The 17,952-nt window shown below is 40.1% G+C and overlaps 1 protein-coding gene across 2 annotated transcripts; it reads left to right on the plus strand.

Annotated features, from left to right (window-relative positions):
- TSPAN13 (tetraspanin 13) lies at nucleotides 1–17,609 on the plus strand. 2 transcript variants are annotated; one of them, XM_075082965.1, is made up of 6 exons: nucleotides 1–123; nucleotides 12,383–12,550; nucleotides 13,867–13,947; nucleotides 14,776–14,889; nucleotides 15,230–15,340; nucleotides 16,545–17,609. In XM_075082965.1, exons 1-6 carry the CDS (start codon nucleotides 61–63, stop codon nucleotides 16,617–16,619), a joined length of 612 nt encoding a protein of 203 aa, XP_074939066.1. In that variant the 5' UTR covers nucleotides 1–60; the 3' UTR covers nucleotides 16,620–17,609. The 2 variants fall into 2 exon arrangements, with proteins under 2 accessions (XP_074939066.1, XP_074939067.1); XM_075082966.1 differs by lacking the exon at nucleotides 1–123 and adding an exon at nucleotides 536–640.
- Nucleotides 17,610–17,952: the final 343 nt, after the last annotated feature.

Consider the following 17,952-nt stretch of genomic DNA (forward strand, 5'->3'; position numbering starts at 1 on the left):
CCACCACCACCGCCGCCACCGCCTCCTGCGGCGCCGTTCCCCGGCACCGGCACCGGCGCGATGGTGTGCGGGGGTTTCGCCTGCTCCAAGAACTGCCTCTGCGCCCTCAACCTGCTATACACGGTGCGCGGCCGCGCGGCGAGGGCGAGGCGGCGGGAGGGACGCGGGCGGCCCGGTGGGGTCTTCCTCGCCCCGAGGGGTCTTCCTTGTCCCACGGGTTCCGCCACCGGGTGGGTCGGGGAGGCGGCGGGGCTCGGGCCGGCCAGAGGCGGCCTCCTGCGCTGGGGGGGGGGGTCTCCGAGCTGGGGCCGCCGCTCGGTCGCGGCCTCCGCTGGGTGAGGGAAGGGTGGCAGCGGTCAGGCTGGGCTTTGTCGCCGCAGGGACATGGCTCCCCGGGATCAAAATCCATGGCGGCCCGGGAGCGGGCACTACCGGCCCGGGTGGTGCCTCGCCTCCTGCCTCGCCCCGGCGGGCCGGGCCGGGCTGGGCTGGGGAGGGGGCGGCACTGTGGCGAGGGGAGGCCCGGCCCGCCGGTGCCCTTTTTCTGTACCTGGAAAGGTCGCTGCGCCAAGCCAGGCGTGAAGGAGGAAGGGTTTGTTATTCCTCAGCCAAGGAGCAGCACCGAAATAAGTGCGGTTGGGTGAGTGACAGGTGCCGTGTCGGTGTGTTGGACCCTGCGAGACCCCTACGGACCAAAGCACGCTGGAGAGCCAGGGGGGTGCGCTGGGGGGGCCTCAGCCCCCCGGAGAGCGTGCTTCCCTGCTCTCCCCTGGGGTGGACCAGCGAGTTGCAAGGTCTGGCTGCTTCAGAGCAGTGGGAACATGCATGAGGGAGAAAAAAAAAAGGTAGTTTGTTAAACTGAAATAACTGACCTACTGAGAGCTTCAGACAGGTGCCTGCTTTTGTTCGGGCAGGTTGGAGGACCTGTTTCCAACAGAGAACAATAAAATCTCTAATTGTGGTATAGCTGTGGGTTTTTTTCCTCATCTATTTTAAAATGACATGGCAGTAGCAAGAACCAGGGCTATGTGTAATAGCTTCCTCTCACAGCACTTCTGGAGAGGTAGTATGTCCTCTAGTGTTTCATGTTAACAGCTGTGCCTGGGGATGACTTTCAGCAGACTGAAATTGGGGTCAGCCAGTGCTTGCGGGCAGTTGTTTCAGTGCCCTTCTGAAAGCATTGCCTGATCTTGACTGAAGGCGAGACAGGAGAACAAACAGGTCTAACACGTCCATACGCATAAACGCTGTTCATCAGAACAAACAGTTCTCGTAGCTGGCGGTTACTGGATCTGATGGTAATCACAAGGACGGAGCATGAATGGATGTAGAAGTGCCTGTGCTGAAGCCAGAGTTGTTTATTATTATAGACTTTGGTGTATGTGGTGACCCTCATTCCCTCAGGAAAGAGTGGAGCAAAAACCTTGGTACAGGAGAGGCAGTGCTATTGCACGTGCATCCTTGTTGGTGCCTGCGGAGTAGAGTACGTCCCTGAAATAGTCTCTGGAGCATGCTTAGGGAGCCTAGCCTAGCTGCCGTGAAAGTCACCCAGGATCCCTGTGATGCTGTGGGTTGCCCGTGCTACCCCAGCCAGAATAGAGGGGTGCAGGTAAGCATTGCCTCGTTTGACATCTGTAGCTGGAGGTAAGTTTAGTGTGTGTAGACTGTCATGGTGAAGGTAAGTTAGAATCATAGGATAGCCCAGGTTGGAAGGGACCTCAGAAGATCATCTTGGCCAACTTCTCGTGGGATTGCCCCGTCACAATGGATGGGTTCTAGGTGAATTGCCCTATCCTGATTTCTCTTTCCAGTAAACCAGAGGTTAATGCAAGAGTTCTTTTTGTTATTGTTTCTTGAGTGAGAAGAATCTGGATCTTACCAACATAATACATGCATGAATCTCATTTTGATGTTGTGTGGACAGCAGGTGATTATTCTGAAGACACCATCACTTATTCCTACAGCCATATATTAACCAGGTATAAGGGGTTTGGTAGGTCTTTTGGGTGTATTTGGCCTCAGCGAGGGTGGACTGATCTTTGGGATCTTTGTAGTTCTGTTTGTGATAGCTGTACAATGCACCGATGACTTTAATCATGCTCTGATGTCTCCTTCAGGAGAATTTACCTTGTGGGTGTCACCTGGTATTCTTTCATCTGACCTATACAGAACATATGTTTTTGCTGAAGAGAAGGAATGACTTCTTTGAATTACAGTAACTGGAATATCTGTTTGTTGTTGCTTGTGTTGCTCATTAATTATAGACAAGTTACAAGACTAATGCTTTCAAATTCTGAGTTGCAGAAATAGCACTTAAGGTGTTTAGTTACCCTGGTGGAATTGAGCTAGCAAAATGTGCGGCCTTTTCTCTTCCTTGGTTAGACAGAAACCTGACAATACAACACCTGGGTTGTAACAGCACAGTGAATGACGGGCTTATTTTTTCCCAGCTTGGAAAAAATAGAGAAGACAACCAAAGCCAGAACTTCATCATCATCATCTTTTTTAAGCAATGTTAATCCACAGTAATAATTGATGGGGAGCAGTGAGGGTAAGAAGGGGTATAACATCAAATAGGTAATGCTTCTTGAATGTTTCTCTAGCTAGCATTGATATGTGTGAATCACATGCTTGGAATGAATTAACATTCAGATCTGTATATTGAGGGTTACAGTTTGTGTTCTGCTTTTCTATAAAACACTCCTAGAATAGAATATTTGAGCTTGATTATTTTTTTTAAATTCTGTCTTGTTTTACTTTTTACAGTAGTACACCAGGAAAAATATATGTCCTGGCAGTAATAAATCAGTTACTGGTTTAAGGCAAGAAACTAGAAACCCACTAACCTAATTGTTCACTTAACATTCTTTTCAAATGGTACTTTTCTGCTGACTTTTGGTTCTTCTCTGGGCTAAGCTAATGTCCTTAGGCCCTGATTCTATTTTTAAATTTATTTCATATGAGTAATTCTGCAATTTATGCTGAGTCTTGCTGACTTCAGTATGGTTCCTTATAGGTATTGGAAGAGTAGAGAAAAATAATTGAGACTATTTGTTCACTCAGTGTGTATATAATGACGTGTATTTCTGCAGTAAAGTGTTACATGGAAGAACTGTCTGCAGACAAGGACCCTTAAAATACTAGTTTTGGGTATCTGACCAATTTTGTCTTTATTCCTCTATACATTTCCCATTGAATGGCAAACCCATACAGGCTGTTTAAAATGCCTGTCCACAGAGTTCAGCCAAATTCAAGGATGTGTACGTAACTCAAGGCTTCTTAGCTTCCAGGTATGAGAACCCTAGATGCTGGCTCCACCAATATTTGCTCACTTCAACCAGACAAGGATTTCCTTAGGTACACAGTGTTCCTTCCAAGGAAGTCTTGAGTAATTGTGTTGAAGTGTAGACAGTTGATATCTTATTTCAAATCAGATTCTCAGAAAGGAGAGGGAAATTCCTAAGTCCTAGCTTGAGATGAAAGATGGAAGTGGTAGCTGGGCCACAAGATTAAATTTTTAAAATAAAATTTTAAAAAATCCTGACAGTTCATGTGGATGGTGAGTGCTGGTTTCGTCTCCCAAGCAGCTACTGAACTATTGCTGCAGCAGCAAATATGAACTCTTTTTTGTCAGTATGTAAACGTCTTGCCTCTGTTTTGATAAGCAGGCTTTCAGTTATTCTTACACCTAGAGTGGCCATTTCATTTAAAGTAAAACATACAGTACCCTTACCATTAAAAGTGTGTATTTATAAGTATCATGGAGTTCATTGCACAAGAACATCTGTGTTTCCTTTTAACACGAGAAAGTTCTTTTATCAAAGTAATTTACTTTTTATAGTACTTTGATCTCAGAACTTGTGTTCTAGACCGCCTGTTAAGCGTCCTGGTTTTTGCATCACTTTTGAAAGCATTGTATTTGAAAGGTGTTTTTTTTTTTTTCCTTTTGCTGCTTGTTGTTCTCTGGGTGCAGTATTTATTTAAAGTGTAATTAGTGCATTTCTGCCCTCTTTATCAAAATTGCTTTTCCTGTATCCTGGAAGAATCCAAAGATGAGGACAGAAATTATCAGGTTTGGACAGCACGTGGTTAGCACAGTAGGGTTTTTAATAGTGTTTGTCTTAGTTGCGGCATTCCTGATGTAGAAGGGTGAGCATGTTGCATCTTCTGTGCAGACCTGCTAGCTCCATCTGCCTTCTCTCTGCATGAGGGAAACCTGGCATTAAAGGCAGGGTGAATATCTGGATTTTCCTGGGGAAAGGGAATGTGTCTGTTTTCAGTGTTTTCTGATAACTCCTGAACACTGTAGTGACTACACGGCACCAGGTATTAGCAGCCAGGAACTAGAGAAATGCAGTTCTTGCCTCATGTGGCCATTTCTTTCACAGTGGTAAATGCACCTGTGATCTCTGCGCTCAATTCCATTTCGGTCTGTGTAAGTTTTGTTTGTTCAGAAGCCACCAGTAAATAGCCTGCTGTTTGCTGCGTCTTGCATCTTCAGTCAGCATTTAGGAGTGCAGTGTCAAGAGTTTGCTCCAGCACCAGCCTGTGCTGGCCTGGTCTAGCTTATCATCCTAACTGGGTGCTCAGCAGATGGGACAGGTTGCCTTGGAGCCATTTCCATCATTCTCCAGGACATTTTGAAGACGGCAGTATAAGCTGTCCTAGCCTTGACGTGTAAATAAAACAGTGGTACAGAAGCTCCCGGGTGTGTGGCAGGGAAGGTTAATGCTGGTCATATCAATTTAGTCCCAGAGTTTTTTGTTTCCATTGGCTTTTGGGGAAGGTTTCTATGCTCACGCTTGAGAACACAGAAGAGTGACTACAGCAAAAATATAGATATGTATTTTAAGACTTTTCATCAGTGCTTGGGAATGCCCTCAGCTATACTGTGTGTCAGTTTATAGCCAAAGTGACAGCAGTTTGTGGGAGCTGGTCAGAATTGAAGCACGTGCTGGGTCTGTAGACCAGATGTGAGTGGGCTTTCTTTTTTCACTTGTCTTATGCAGAGCACATAGTGGCATTTGTAGCTAGGAAGGCAGACCATGTTAGTGGAAGAACTGGAGAATGACAGGGCACAGAAGAAGGAGGATATCTAGAGCATGGTATGTTTTGAATCCACTGATGTTTTCTGCCGTCCTAGCAGGGCAGATGGACACAGTAAAACTAGCATAATTATCGAGAAGCCCTTTTAATGCCCTGTAGTAGCCTTGTAGCTTAAATTATTAGTTGTGTTCTTTCTACAGTGGTTTTCGCGTTGAGGGAGATATATGTGTGGAAGAAGGATCTGTGGGATCACCAAGCTTCCTGAAAACTTATCACAACTTCTTAAAAAACAATGAGCAAGCAAGCAAGCAAGAACAAGTAAACATTTCAGCAGAAAGCTTTCATTTCCAAAGATCAGGGAGTATAAAACGGGTTAAATCTCACTGCCATTTTAACATGAAAGAAGTTTGTTACGTGGTCAAAACCAGTTTGATCCTGATTATTGGCCAATAACATGAAGAACTCTGAACTAGGCGGTCAATTTTAAAGAACTTTCGTGATAAGAGAAGAGGAATGCTGCCTTTCACATAAAATGCTTATTCCACATCATGTGTCTTGAGGCTGTTAAGTAACCAGACTACTGATCACTCATTTAAATAAGTTCCCTAAAGGTGGAAGATTTTGCTTTCTGTTAGAAATCCTTTTAAGGCACTCAGAGCTTTCCTTACTGCTCAGCCTTTACTGTGCTCTCAGTAAAGCTGAAGAAGTATTGTAAGGAGATAAAGTTGCTTACAGCTGTGATGGAAATCAATGTAGCTTAGTCTTAGCTTGCTAAAGGTGCACCACTATATACTGCCTTGTCTATTTTGTTTTAATGTGTTTTTAGATGAAGTGCAGGGAACCAGAAGAACTGTTTCCTGGATTCTTTATGGCTGTGCAGAAATGGTTGGCCAAGTTGGAGGGAAAGGTAGTGGGAATCTCTACCTTCAAAATATATGCCATTTGAGGTTTAAACTTTAAAGCCCCCTTAATAGAAGTGGAATATGAAGTTATATGTGGAGAAAGAGGTTAGGGAGGATGTGTTTCATCATGTGTGTAATCTCTGGTTTAGTTCCTGTTCCATATCCAGCCTGACAGCTATTCTGTAAATATTTCCTTTGCTGATACCATTGTAAATGCTATATAATCTCTTTACCCAGGGAATGGTGAGGCTGTATTTCTTGAAATTTAAATTCTTAAATGCAGTTTTCACTAACTTCTTTTTGGGCTGAGGCTACAAGAAAACAGTGAGAACACTAACTTCTGCACATGACTTCCTTCCTAGCGAGCAGTCCAAGCTAATTGAAATGCTGAAAAGTTGCTAGTTAGTCAAAACAGATTTGCTTGTGGCTTGCTGTTGAAAGGAGGAGGAGCTGGTTTTGGTATTTGAATTGTTTTTCAGTGGCCTTGTCTAGAGAAATCATTTGTCAGTATTTTGGTTTCTTTTTATAATGTAGACTGTAAGCTTGTGGATAAGTACACAAGGGGTAAGTGTGAAGAGAAATACATTTTTTCCCGTACAGCAGTGAGGGAAATGAGCAATGCACAGGAGAACTTGGATTTAAAGAATAGAGCAATAGATTTTTTGTTTGGGTTTTTTTTGTTTGGGTTTTTTTTTAAAGAAGTAGTAATTTATGCAGCAGTAAGGAGAAAGGAAACCCCAACAAGTACTGTAAGGGCTAAGGCTTTAATCATGTTAAAAATAAGTTAACTGGAGAACAGGACAATCAAACCTGTGATAACTTTACCTCAGTGACAAAGAATTTGTTCTTTGTCTAGAAATTTTTATTTCTGAAACATATCTGAAGTTCAAATGTGTGTGTATTTGTATATCTATGTACAAAAAAAATACAAAGAAGTCACTTAAAGTGGAGTCTGATCCATTCCACTGATCTTGAACTTACAGTCTTTAAAATCTTTCCTACAGAGATGCTGACGCTGGAAAAACATTTTGTCTATTGGCATGATGCTTGATTTTCTTAATTTTTTTTTTTCTGACTCCATGGAAAAAGTACTCTATCTCATAGTGAAAACTACTGATCTTCACTTAGGATTTGTGCTACCTGTAGGCTTGTTCTGGTAAAGCATTTACTTAATTTCAAATTGATGAGTTTATATATTGGATTATGCTAAGCCCATGTTTGCGTGTTTCCTTTTTAAATAAGCTTGCTAGAGCTTGTGTTGATGGAGAAGGCAGTATACAGTAAATGAGGATATTAAATTTAAAACAATAGCTGTCGCCCCCACACACGCACACGCTTCCCATAGCTCTGTGGTGCTTTTCTGGATTGTGGGCAGTGCTTGTAGCATCTTTCTGTGAGACAGATTGCTCCAGCTTGAGATTGTAATAAATTCTTTTGCTCTTAATGCCTGTTGACTTTCTATGTAAACATGCCTTAAGTGAATGGGACCTTTTAAATCACTTCTGAGTACAAGACTTGTACATGTGTTTTTGAAGCTGCGTAAGTACTTCTGAAGAATCATTTGCTGCTCTTCTATTGAGAGACCTTCTTACTGCTTGTAAGAAGGTGTTTTGTTGATGTGGGGTTTTGGAGCTGGTGGTAGTCTCTATGTAGTGAGCTAGATGCTACAGAAGAGTCCTTGGTCAGTGCTAAATTTGTCCCTTATCTGCCTGTTAAAACTGCAGTTTTTGATGTGGATACTGGCAAAGCTTCTGTGGTGGAAGAGCTGGCTGTGGTGTGTGTGTGAGTGTTGGTTGGAAGGGACTTCTGGGGCTCATCTGACCAGGCTCCTGCTCAGTGCAGGATTATGAATAACACTCATTTGCCAGCTGTGGCTTTGTCTACTGAGTCTTAAAAACCTCCAAGAACAAAGATTATCACCTCTCTGAGTACAGCACTAGCCCACATTGCAGATGTTTTTCCTAATGTCCAGTTTAAACCTCCCAGGCCGTTACTTGTGGTTGTTGCCCCTTGTTTTATGGTTGGTCAATATGGAGAAGAGTTTGCCTCCATTGTTTTTGTAATGTGGCTTCAGCTTCAGTTGCTATTAGATTATCCCTAGGCTGCCCCTTTGTCAGACTAAACAAACCCAGTTCCATCGCCTGCTTCTCAAACATCATCCTCAAGGCTCCAGGCCATTTTGGTGACTTTTTCCAGGTTCTCAAATTCCTTTTTGACTTGGGGGACTTGAAATAGGGCACAGTATTTGAGCTGCAATCTCACCCGTGTTGAGTTTCCTTTGATTGCACTCCTCTTGGCTTTCCCTATTTGCAGTGAGAGCAAACTCGGCTTATATTCAGCTTGGCAACCAGAGTGATCCCTGGGTCTGTCTCAGTAAGGCTGTTGTTCAACTGGTCTGTTCCCAGGCTCCACTGAAACACCCCAGGAGCAGAATTTTGCACTTCATGAACTTCCTCAAGTTTATCAAGGTCCATTTGAGTTGAATCTCTATTTGGAGAGTCACGCACTCTTCGTTGTTTAGTATCGTCCAGAAATTTTCTGGGGATTCGTTCTGTCTTACCACCCAGCTTGTTGGTGAAGATACTGCATAAAATTGGCCCCAGCTGGATGCTGAGCCATCGGTTACTACCCTTTAAGCTCAGCAGTCCAGCTCATTGTCATTCAGTCTAACAGGCTGTTTCTCCAGTCCATGCCTTTTCAGCGTACTAATGAGACTACTGTGGGAAAACAGATCAGTCCTGATCACTAAAACCTGGGCTGTGATTTCATGTATTTTTGGTAGATTTATCAAGCAAATATTTGAAGTGTTAGTAACCAAAGCTAGCTTTATGTAAGTGATGTTGTTTTCTTTGGGGAGTTCTGGTGCTGTAAAATGTGGTTTCAGTAAAATAACATTCAGAAGCTCCATAGACAGTCCTTTTCCCTTTATTTAACAGAAATATGTAACATTTTTAGAAGTAAATAAAGCTTGTACATTTAGATGGTACATATTACTTACTTGAAAGTAGTTAGGGTCACTAAGTAATTTTGTTTCAATATGTGTTACTACAATGTCTTAGCAGCTTCACATTTAGAAATATTGCATCTAAGTGCTTTTGTTTCAAAACACTGGTATAAGCATTGTTGAGTAGTCATTTCCAGTGGCTAAACAGTGGCTAAAGGTATGACTCTTGCATTGGTATACAAACTTGTAAAACCTCTTCCCAAAACAGCCGAAGTTATTTTTCCTGTTTGTTTTAGTGTGCGTCTACTTTAGTTTTTTACATTATGGCCCTATAAAAATACATTATATATATAGTTTTATTGTTCAACATTAAACTTGTCTAATCCAAACCTGAAAATGAGGGAATAACCACCATTTCACCTTTCAGTCAACATGTAGAGGAGGCAGGAACTTAATACTAAATCTGTTTCTGGAATGGTTTGTAAACCTTCTGTTTCCACTTCAGTTTTGAAACATGAGGTCAGTTTTCCATGATTTTAAGTGGACGAAGATGGAGTAGCTGATAGTTATTTTGATCCAAATCATGTATCTGCCTGACTGGATAGAGCATTTTCACATAGTTTGCCAACGAGAACCCAGTAACATGGACTTGTGATCGTACTGAATTTCCAGATGTTTTAAGGAATTGGACAATGGACAACTTTGTCGTGTGAAAGAGAAAATACAGCCTTAGTATTGTGGAGGTAAAGCTTGAAAAATGAGGCCGATGGCTCTAAGACTAGAATGTGATCAAAAGAGAAACCAAACTATTTTATGTTGGTTTATTTTTCAAAGCCGGTTACCTGATGCCTGAACATCTGGGGTCCAACAATTGGTTTAAGAGCCAGAGAGGGGTTTTTTCCACTTGAAAACCACAGTGATTCTGGATTCAGTATGTGGCTCTTTTGTCCACAAAACCTTTTGGGGCCAGGGAATCATGGTAATAACTTTTAGTGTCATACACACTAATTTCACGTACATATCCTCAGAATAATGTAAGCTGAGATGAGTAACAGCAGCAAGAAGTAACCAGAACACTGCAACATATGCGTTGTTTTATCCAATAGGTGCTTTAAGCACAGAGTCTGTTTAGGTCTCTTCTTTTGATTTTTATACTTTAAGACTAAAACTGATTTCTTCTAATTGTTTTAGACCTCTTATGAAGTGAACAAAGAGCTGAAGAAATACACATTTTGGTGGAATTCAGGCATATTGGTGAAAATGAAGATTTGCAGTCATAGCTCAGGCAGGAGAAAGAAGTATTTGTGGAAATCATGAGGAACAAAGTTTCTTCTGCCTTTCTTTGTGAAATAAATTGAAATTTGACATTGCCTTTGAGATTTTTTTATGAGATAACACTTTGAAGAGCTGTGTATTGGAAGTGTGCTTAGAAGTTGATGCAGAGCATGGGACATCAGCCAGCACTTTCTGATTGGAAATCAGGTTATGGGATTTTTGTTGTTCACTTCTGACACTTAGGTGCCAAAATAAATCTTCCCAGTGGTATGAGACCATGAAATGAAGTGAATGGGCACAAATCAGAACAGTATTTAACTGTCTGATTAGCAAGGCCATTTTTTTTAACATAATATCAGGAAATTCATAGCCTTGTGCAGTGTGCATTCAGAAAATCTGTCTGTGGCAGAGCCAAGGCTTGTTTTCTTTTATTTATTTCTTCCCCGTTTGTAATTTAGATTCACAACATCTTGGCCTAGTGTTTTGGTTTTAACTAAATATGGTGATTAAGGCTTTTTGTTTGAGAAACAAAGACAAACGGGAATTAATCCTAAAGCTTTACTGATATTGAACAATTCCTATGAATTTTATAACATGCTTTTGTCTCTTCACATAGTAAGGGACAGGTATAGGTGTGACAAATAATCTCCTTTTCTTCTTGTAGACTCTTGTAAATTTCTTCTGTGGATTTGGTGAAAACATTTTTTTGAGTTGTGTTCCTGTATGAACACATCGAAAAAAACACTCACTGTGTTTTGATCTTGACGAACGTCACTATTTGTTTCGCTAGCTTTCTTGACGTTATCTTGGATTTCCATGTTTCAAAAGTAGCATTACATAAGTCAGTTTTCTAAAAGGTACTTAAGTTGAAAAAATACACAGACATATTTAGTATTAAAACCAACAAAAACAGCCTGCTGTAGGGTAAGTATACTGAAATGATGGATAAGTTGGGAATTTCCTTTTATATTTAATTTTTTTCAGCCCTCTGGATAAGCAGTAAAATGTCATGAGATACGTCATTTGAAGGGAAACTGGTGAGCAAGTGTGCTTGCTCTGTATTTGTTGTTGAATAAAGCCGAATAGTTGGACTAGACTGAATGCTTACTGGTTTGGTTTGGTTTGGGTATATACCTCTGGGTATTTTTTTGTGAGGTCAGGATTTTGGAAAGTTAAAACTTGCATGGTGAAATGGTGTTATTTAACAGAGAATGTAATGGGCAATATGTTACACGTAGGTCTAACCATTTCAAAGAAGTGAGTGTTAGGCATCTTGTGTATTGGACATATGGATTGGCTTTGTCCCCTGCTTCCCTCCTGCTGTACCTCATTACACATTTCTCTGTAGCTTTTCACGTTGGAATGTTGTTTTTTTTTTTTTTTGTTCTGTGTTTTTGGCATGGAAACAGGAAAGGCTGGAGCTTCCTGCCCATATAAACAATAAATCCCAGTAAACTAACTGGGACAGATTCTGCCTTGCCTTCCCTGAATACCATCTTTAAAAGGAAGGAAACAGCATAAGAGGATTTGGGGTGTTGAAATAGGATTGACTTCATGGTAGAGCTATTTTCTTGAAGAAATGTGTAGCAGGGTCAGGGCACCTTTATTGTTTTACATCATGAAGTCCTTGAGATACAGATCTAAAAAGTATTTTTGTGTGACCTCGTTAAACTGTTGTGTTATATCATCAACTGTGTAGAGGCTTCTCTAATGAATTAATACATCTGTATTACTGATTACAGTAAGTTTTGGCAAAGTGCACTTTTTTACATGTTCAGAGCTGTGGAGCTGTATATGCTATTTTCTGTAAATACACTGCCTGTGTTTCAGAAGACATCTGGAATTTTCATTCTTCTTCCATTCTGTGAATTAAAGCTAATGATTTTAGCTTATTTGTCAATTCTGTTATAATCCACAGCTCAGTTCAGTGTCTCTAGTCAGTCACAGATAATGCAACGTGGCTTGACTTGTAGGTAGAGTGAGTTGTGACTGCCCCACATTAACAATGCTGAAGAATGTGTGTGCCTTAAAACATCTGGAACTGAAGTTATCTCTACGAAAAAGTGGAGGATTGGTTTGTTTAGGGTTGTGCTTCTCTTTGCACTGGAAAGAAAAGTTGTACCTTTCTAATAACTTTAATGTAAAGAATGTAGCTGTGTGTAGGTTGAGCCTCTTTCAATATGCAGACTAATTTTTTGTTTTCTCTTCCTTCCAGTTGGTAAGCCTGCTGCTGATTGGAATTGCGGCATGGGGAATCGGCTTTGGCCTCATCTCTAGTTTCAGAGTCGTTGGAGTGGCAATTGCAGTAGGAATCTTCCTCTTCCTTATTGCCTTAGTCGGATTAATTGGTGCAGTGAAACATCATCAAGTATTGCTATTCTTTGTATCCTTCTAGTGCATTACATGGATCACAGCTTGGTTCAGGCCATGTAAACAACCTGCTCTGTCAGCTGAGACTGATGTGGAAAGTGCTTCAGAAACAGAAATTCACAATCTTACTTTGGTCAAGTGCAGTCTGAATTAACCTTCCTTGCCATTTAACTTTATTCCAGCTTCCTGGTTTTTTTTTTCCTCCCTTGTTTATGCTCTGAAAACAGAAGTATTCACATCTCTTTTTAAAAATCAAAATACTTTAATTTTTTGAGAGCTGCTTATGGTGGGTCGCTGTGTCACAGGCGCCTCTTACTATATGCTCAACCCTACACCAAGCTAGACTGTGTGAACCATTAATGTTTAACAGTAGAGAAAGGTGATACTTCCAGATAGCAAGCTGGTTGTAGCTGTCAGGGGAATGCATTGTGGGTAATACAGGCTGTCAAGAAACATTTTTTCATACCCAGCCTTTAATTGTGAATCCAGACTAGAAATGAGCACGACTTCTCTGTGCGCTTTGCTGCCCCTTTATGCTTACTGATGCTGCATAAGCAGTCTGTAGTGCTGCCTTGCATAACAAAATTGATCTGTTTGGATGGGAGAAGAGATTCATCAGATAGAATTATTTTTCTCATTGCAGTCTATGAATAAGTAGTCATCTCCAATTTACAAACTATTTAATTTTGTGAGATAAATATCTGCCTCTGAACATGGTGGCCAAATCATGAAGCCAGTGCCTGACTTTCAAAACGTGATCATTAGTATCAAAGTTTGTTCTTGTTGTTTTATACTGTTTTCAGATACGTTAGTCCAAAAGTGTGCAAGGCTATGTTCCAAAAGCAACTTTCACTCTTTTTTAATCTAGGCTAAAGTTATCTTTTGTTAATTAGTGACAAGACTATGTCATTGAAGAAAAATAATTTCTGAACATGCAATACCCAGAAGACTATTTTCCTGAGAGCTGTATTTAAGTAGAGTATCTTGAAATGACAACATGAGTCCCTAGAGCTGGAGCAATTGTCTGTAGATCTCTCTCTCTGAGCTCCTTTTATTAACCTCCCTGCTCATGTTGTCGTGCTAGGCAAGAAACACCTAACTCAGAAATACCAGCTGTGTATAGTGGTAGCCAAAAAGAGATAATATGTGGTGATTGAGTTCTGGGAACATTAGTTGGGTCATCGTTTCCACATCCAGTCAGAATTTACTTCTATAGTTCTTTTGTTTTAAAGGACCTATTGTTATCCAATGAAATGAGGAGTACCATTAGGCATATGTGTTATAAAAGCAAAATTAATTTGAGATTGTATCCTTAACTACTATTTCCAGTACATGATTATTCTTTTGCTAGTCTTTATTGTCCAGTTTTCTGTCTCCTGTGCCTGTTTGGCCCTAAACAAGGAACAGCAGGTAAGAAAAGTTTCCTGACTTTTCAGTTAATCTGTAGCATAATACTATAAATATGTATGTACATACACACACACTTAAATATATATATAGGCTTTCACAAAATGGGGAGAGCATATTTTAAGAAAATCAGCATTATCCTTTTAAATAAGGACTAGACCTTGGGCAGTGCTTGGCTGTGGTAGCTAGAAAGAGGTACATCTGGGTTCTAAAATTACTTTCAGCTGTATTTTTTTTAATTATTTTGGTTTTAAGCTTCCTGAGTACATTTATGGTCACCAGTGTGGCAGCATAATATCTTGACTTTCTCATATGTTCAGCAATTCCAGATAAGCTGATGAAATCTACAGTAATCACAGTGTAAAGGTGATAAAGGCACTGAATTGTTTTTGTGTAACCGAAAAGGTCATGACAGGAACAGAGGTGACCCTTAAGTGTGAAAGTAAAACCAACTTTTGTGGGGTGTGGAGACTAATTCTTAACTACGTAAGCAGGCAAGTGTACAGTGACTAAATAGTCAGCTGCCTACATGCAAGTGCGCTTTTTGTTTGAAGTCTGAGCAGTCCCAGTTAGATTGGTTGCATGTCCCATTACTAGTGCTCTTGTTGGGTTTAGGAAAAAGAAAGGAAGAAAATTAATTATAACCATGATTGTGCTGCTGCTAGGTGCTGCATTAGCTCTACAGGCTAATTCAAGTCATTCTTTATATATTATCCTGTTAGACATCAGGATCTGAAGGTTTTAGTCAGGGAATTACCAACTTGGCCTAGTGTATTGATTTCCAATGAAATGCAAAACTGTTCAGTATATATATTTGCTTATGCCTTCTAGAGTCAACTTCTAGAGGTGGGATGGAATAACACTAACAGCGCAAGAACAGATATTGAGAGAAATCTGAATTGTTGTGGATTCAGAGTTTTTGATCTGAATGAAACCTGCTCCTCTGTAAGTTCTTCAAGCATGATAAATCTTAGAGCTTCATTGTGTTTGTTCAAATATGTAAAACTGTTTTCATAGTTGCAGAAAGCAGAGTTTTTTTAAGAAATATCTAAAGTAGTTGTTACAATGATACTAAGCTCTTTGGTTAACTTATTTGAAACGTGATCACACCACACCCTGTGACGGTTGTACTCCATTGTCGTTTACACACTTGCTTTTTTGGAGCCTTTTAAAACTGCTAGGGTTTTGTCCATGGCTGGTAGTCTTTTATAGAGCTAACGATGCTTTCAGTCAATGAAGTGTCATCAGAAAATGGAGCGCAATTCTCTGTTCATATCTGCTGCAGGATTGTTTCAGAAGTCGCCAGTGTCAGCCATGTGCACCGATAATAGAAGAATATTCTGGAATGGTGCTGAGATTTGTTGGAGGTATAGGACTCTTCTTCAGTTTCACAGAGGTAAGTAAGTAGGAGGTTAGAAAATTGATTGCTTTTTCTCTGCTTTCAAGGCTCTTTGTTTTGTGAAACAATTAATTTTAGGAGGTTTATTACAGGAACTATCTCAGGAGTCAAACAATTAATTAGGTTAAATTTTCCCAGGCTATCAGCTTGCTTAAGTCTGCCAAAGGGAGGGCTTGTCTTTTTTTCAACACTGGGAGTTCTTGGAACTTTATGCTATTTAGACTGCAAACTGCAACTAGATACCACGTTAAAAGTTTGAGTTTAGTTAGCTGTTCAGGTTTACCATTCTCCAAAAATAATAAATAGAGTGCCATTGCTTTACCTTGTTCCCCTGTTCTTCCTGCCTCCCCCCACCCATGCACCCACACAGGCTTTGTGTTTTTTTTCGTTTGGGGATTTTAATTTTTTTGTGCCTCCTGTAGTGCAAAGATAAAAGTTTCATGAAGAGTGAACTATGTTCGAAACATTGGATTAAAAAGGTCTTTGACTCTTTGCTTTAGTATCTAGACAATGCATATACTTGCTTTATTGATCAATGAATAAAAATCCTCAGAGCAGGTCTTTTATAACCCCACAGCAGAGCATGTGAAGATATTCCTTCTGCTGGTTAGTGCAGTTTTCAGAAGGGTTGTAGCTATTACAGCAACAAGAGGGATACTGCAACTTAAACAGAATCACTCTGACATCTGCTCTCAATTTCTCTACTAAAAATGCGAAGCTGCTGGGAGGGGAGGAAGGTGGTTAGGGGGAGTGATAGGATTTGAAAATGTACTGGAAAAATAGCCTTATAGTTAAGTGGTAACTGTAAAATGAAACAACTTGGAGGATTTGTTTCTCATTACACTAAGAACAGGTTTATGAATATTTGTAACTTGAGGAGGGAAAGAATAATTTAATGCTAGACATGCCTATGAGAAATATTTCACATTGCAGCATTGCCGATACAGTTTTGGCTTTTTTGTTTTCTTCTCTCTATTGCTAGTTAAGGTGCTTTCTTTTTTGTAATTAAGAAAGCTGGTGTGTGGTTTTGCAATTTTAGCAATAGTAAAATATCCTAAACTTGTGTACTGGAAATTCATTGTCAGGATTTTATGTTTAAAACAAATTTTGTAAAACTGGTGGAAGATGGGGTGGAGACCCTTTGCTTAATAATATCTTTGGGGTTGTGTGTTGTTTTTTGTTTTGTTTTGTTTTTTTTCAGATTCTGGGAGTCTGGCTGACTTACAGATACAGGAACCAAAAGGATCCCCGTGCAAACCCCAGTGCATTTCTTTGAGTTTATAAAGGACTGAATCGTCTCTCTGCACTCTCTGCTTCAAAATACTGATTCTCCATAGTTTGGTGTTTCTCCATAATTGGTATTCTACATGTGCTCAAAAGAAAATTATTTCTGTAAGAAATTTGTAGTTTTCATATTTAATTTCCCACTATATTTCTTCTAAGGATCTCTATCTTGAAGTAGAGTGGTGCATTCAGTAGCTGGGCAGAGTCAGACTGCTGCGCTGAGCTGGTTAAATAACTCAGTTAAGACTTTGGTAGTTGATGTGGTGAACTCTATACAGTGATTTTTATAGCACTACTGGCTTCTCTGGTGTCCCAAAAAACCCCAGAAGTATTTTCTGCTGTATTCATTGATTACAAAAATTCATGATTTCTCATTAAAATGGTAAAAATTTATGGTGGATGGTTGGACTGCGTGATTTAATTAGGCTTTAGGATGAACTCGAGTCAACTTTTCTGTCTTAATAATGGTCTCCCACTTTCCTATTAAGGTAAAAATAGAAGCTAAAGATGTTTTCTGTAGTGCACATAGGTATATGTTAATGACTACTGTAGTCTTCAGCCCTCCCTTTCCCTGATTGTTTTGGCTTTATGGTATTTCGCTTTAGAAAGGTATTTTTGGCTTTAGAATTTTGCTGAGAATAAAAATAATTCTTTACTTTTTAATGGATATTTTCACTATGAGAACAATGAATGAAGAAAACCAGGAGACTGTAATCTGCAGCCAATTAACTTTAAACTTTTTTCTTTGACAAGTGGATTAAGTTTGGTATTTGCACAACATCAGAATCAATAGTGGTTTGTCATCTTTAATGTAAGAAACTTGATGTCTGGAAAGTTGTTGTACAGCTCTTTTTTCAGATGGTGTAAAATTTTTGTTGTAATAACTCAGCAGTGTATATTCCTCTGTCATCCAGCTAACAGTCTTGATTTCATGAGAGACCGAATTATGTTAAAAAAAAGAAAGTAAAAGCAAAAAAAAGTGCTGGTTTCCAGTAGTTTGGTTTTTTTAAACAACAACAAAAAAAATTAAAGTAGGAAGGGTACATTATCCATGTAGTAAGTGTTGTTGTCTGAGCGGAAGGAAAGCATTGTCCCTCCTCCAACCTGTAATAGAAGTGATGCATCAGTTGGAACATCAGACATCTGAACACCCAAGGTGCATAATGTTCCATTTGTTTCTGATCGCATTGAATTGCAGACCTGCAACACACCTTTTCTTCATTCAGTGTGGTGGGCAGCTGTTGTAACCTGAAAGATGGCTCTGCAGGAAGAAAAGGGGAAGAGTTAAGGCTGTTAAGGCCAGCTGAGCAAGGTGGAAAGGAAGA

Source organism: Phalacrocorax aristotelis, chromosome 2 (genome assembly GCF_949628215.1).
Source record: "Phalacrocorax aristotelis chromosome 2, bGulAri2.1, whole genome shotgun sequence".
Lineage (NCBI taxonomy): Eukaryota > Metazoa > Chordata > Aves > Suliformes > Phalacrocoracidae > Phalacrocorax > Phalacrocorax aristotelis.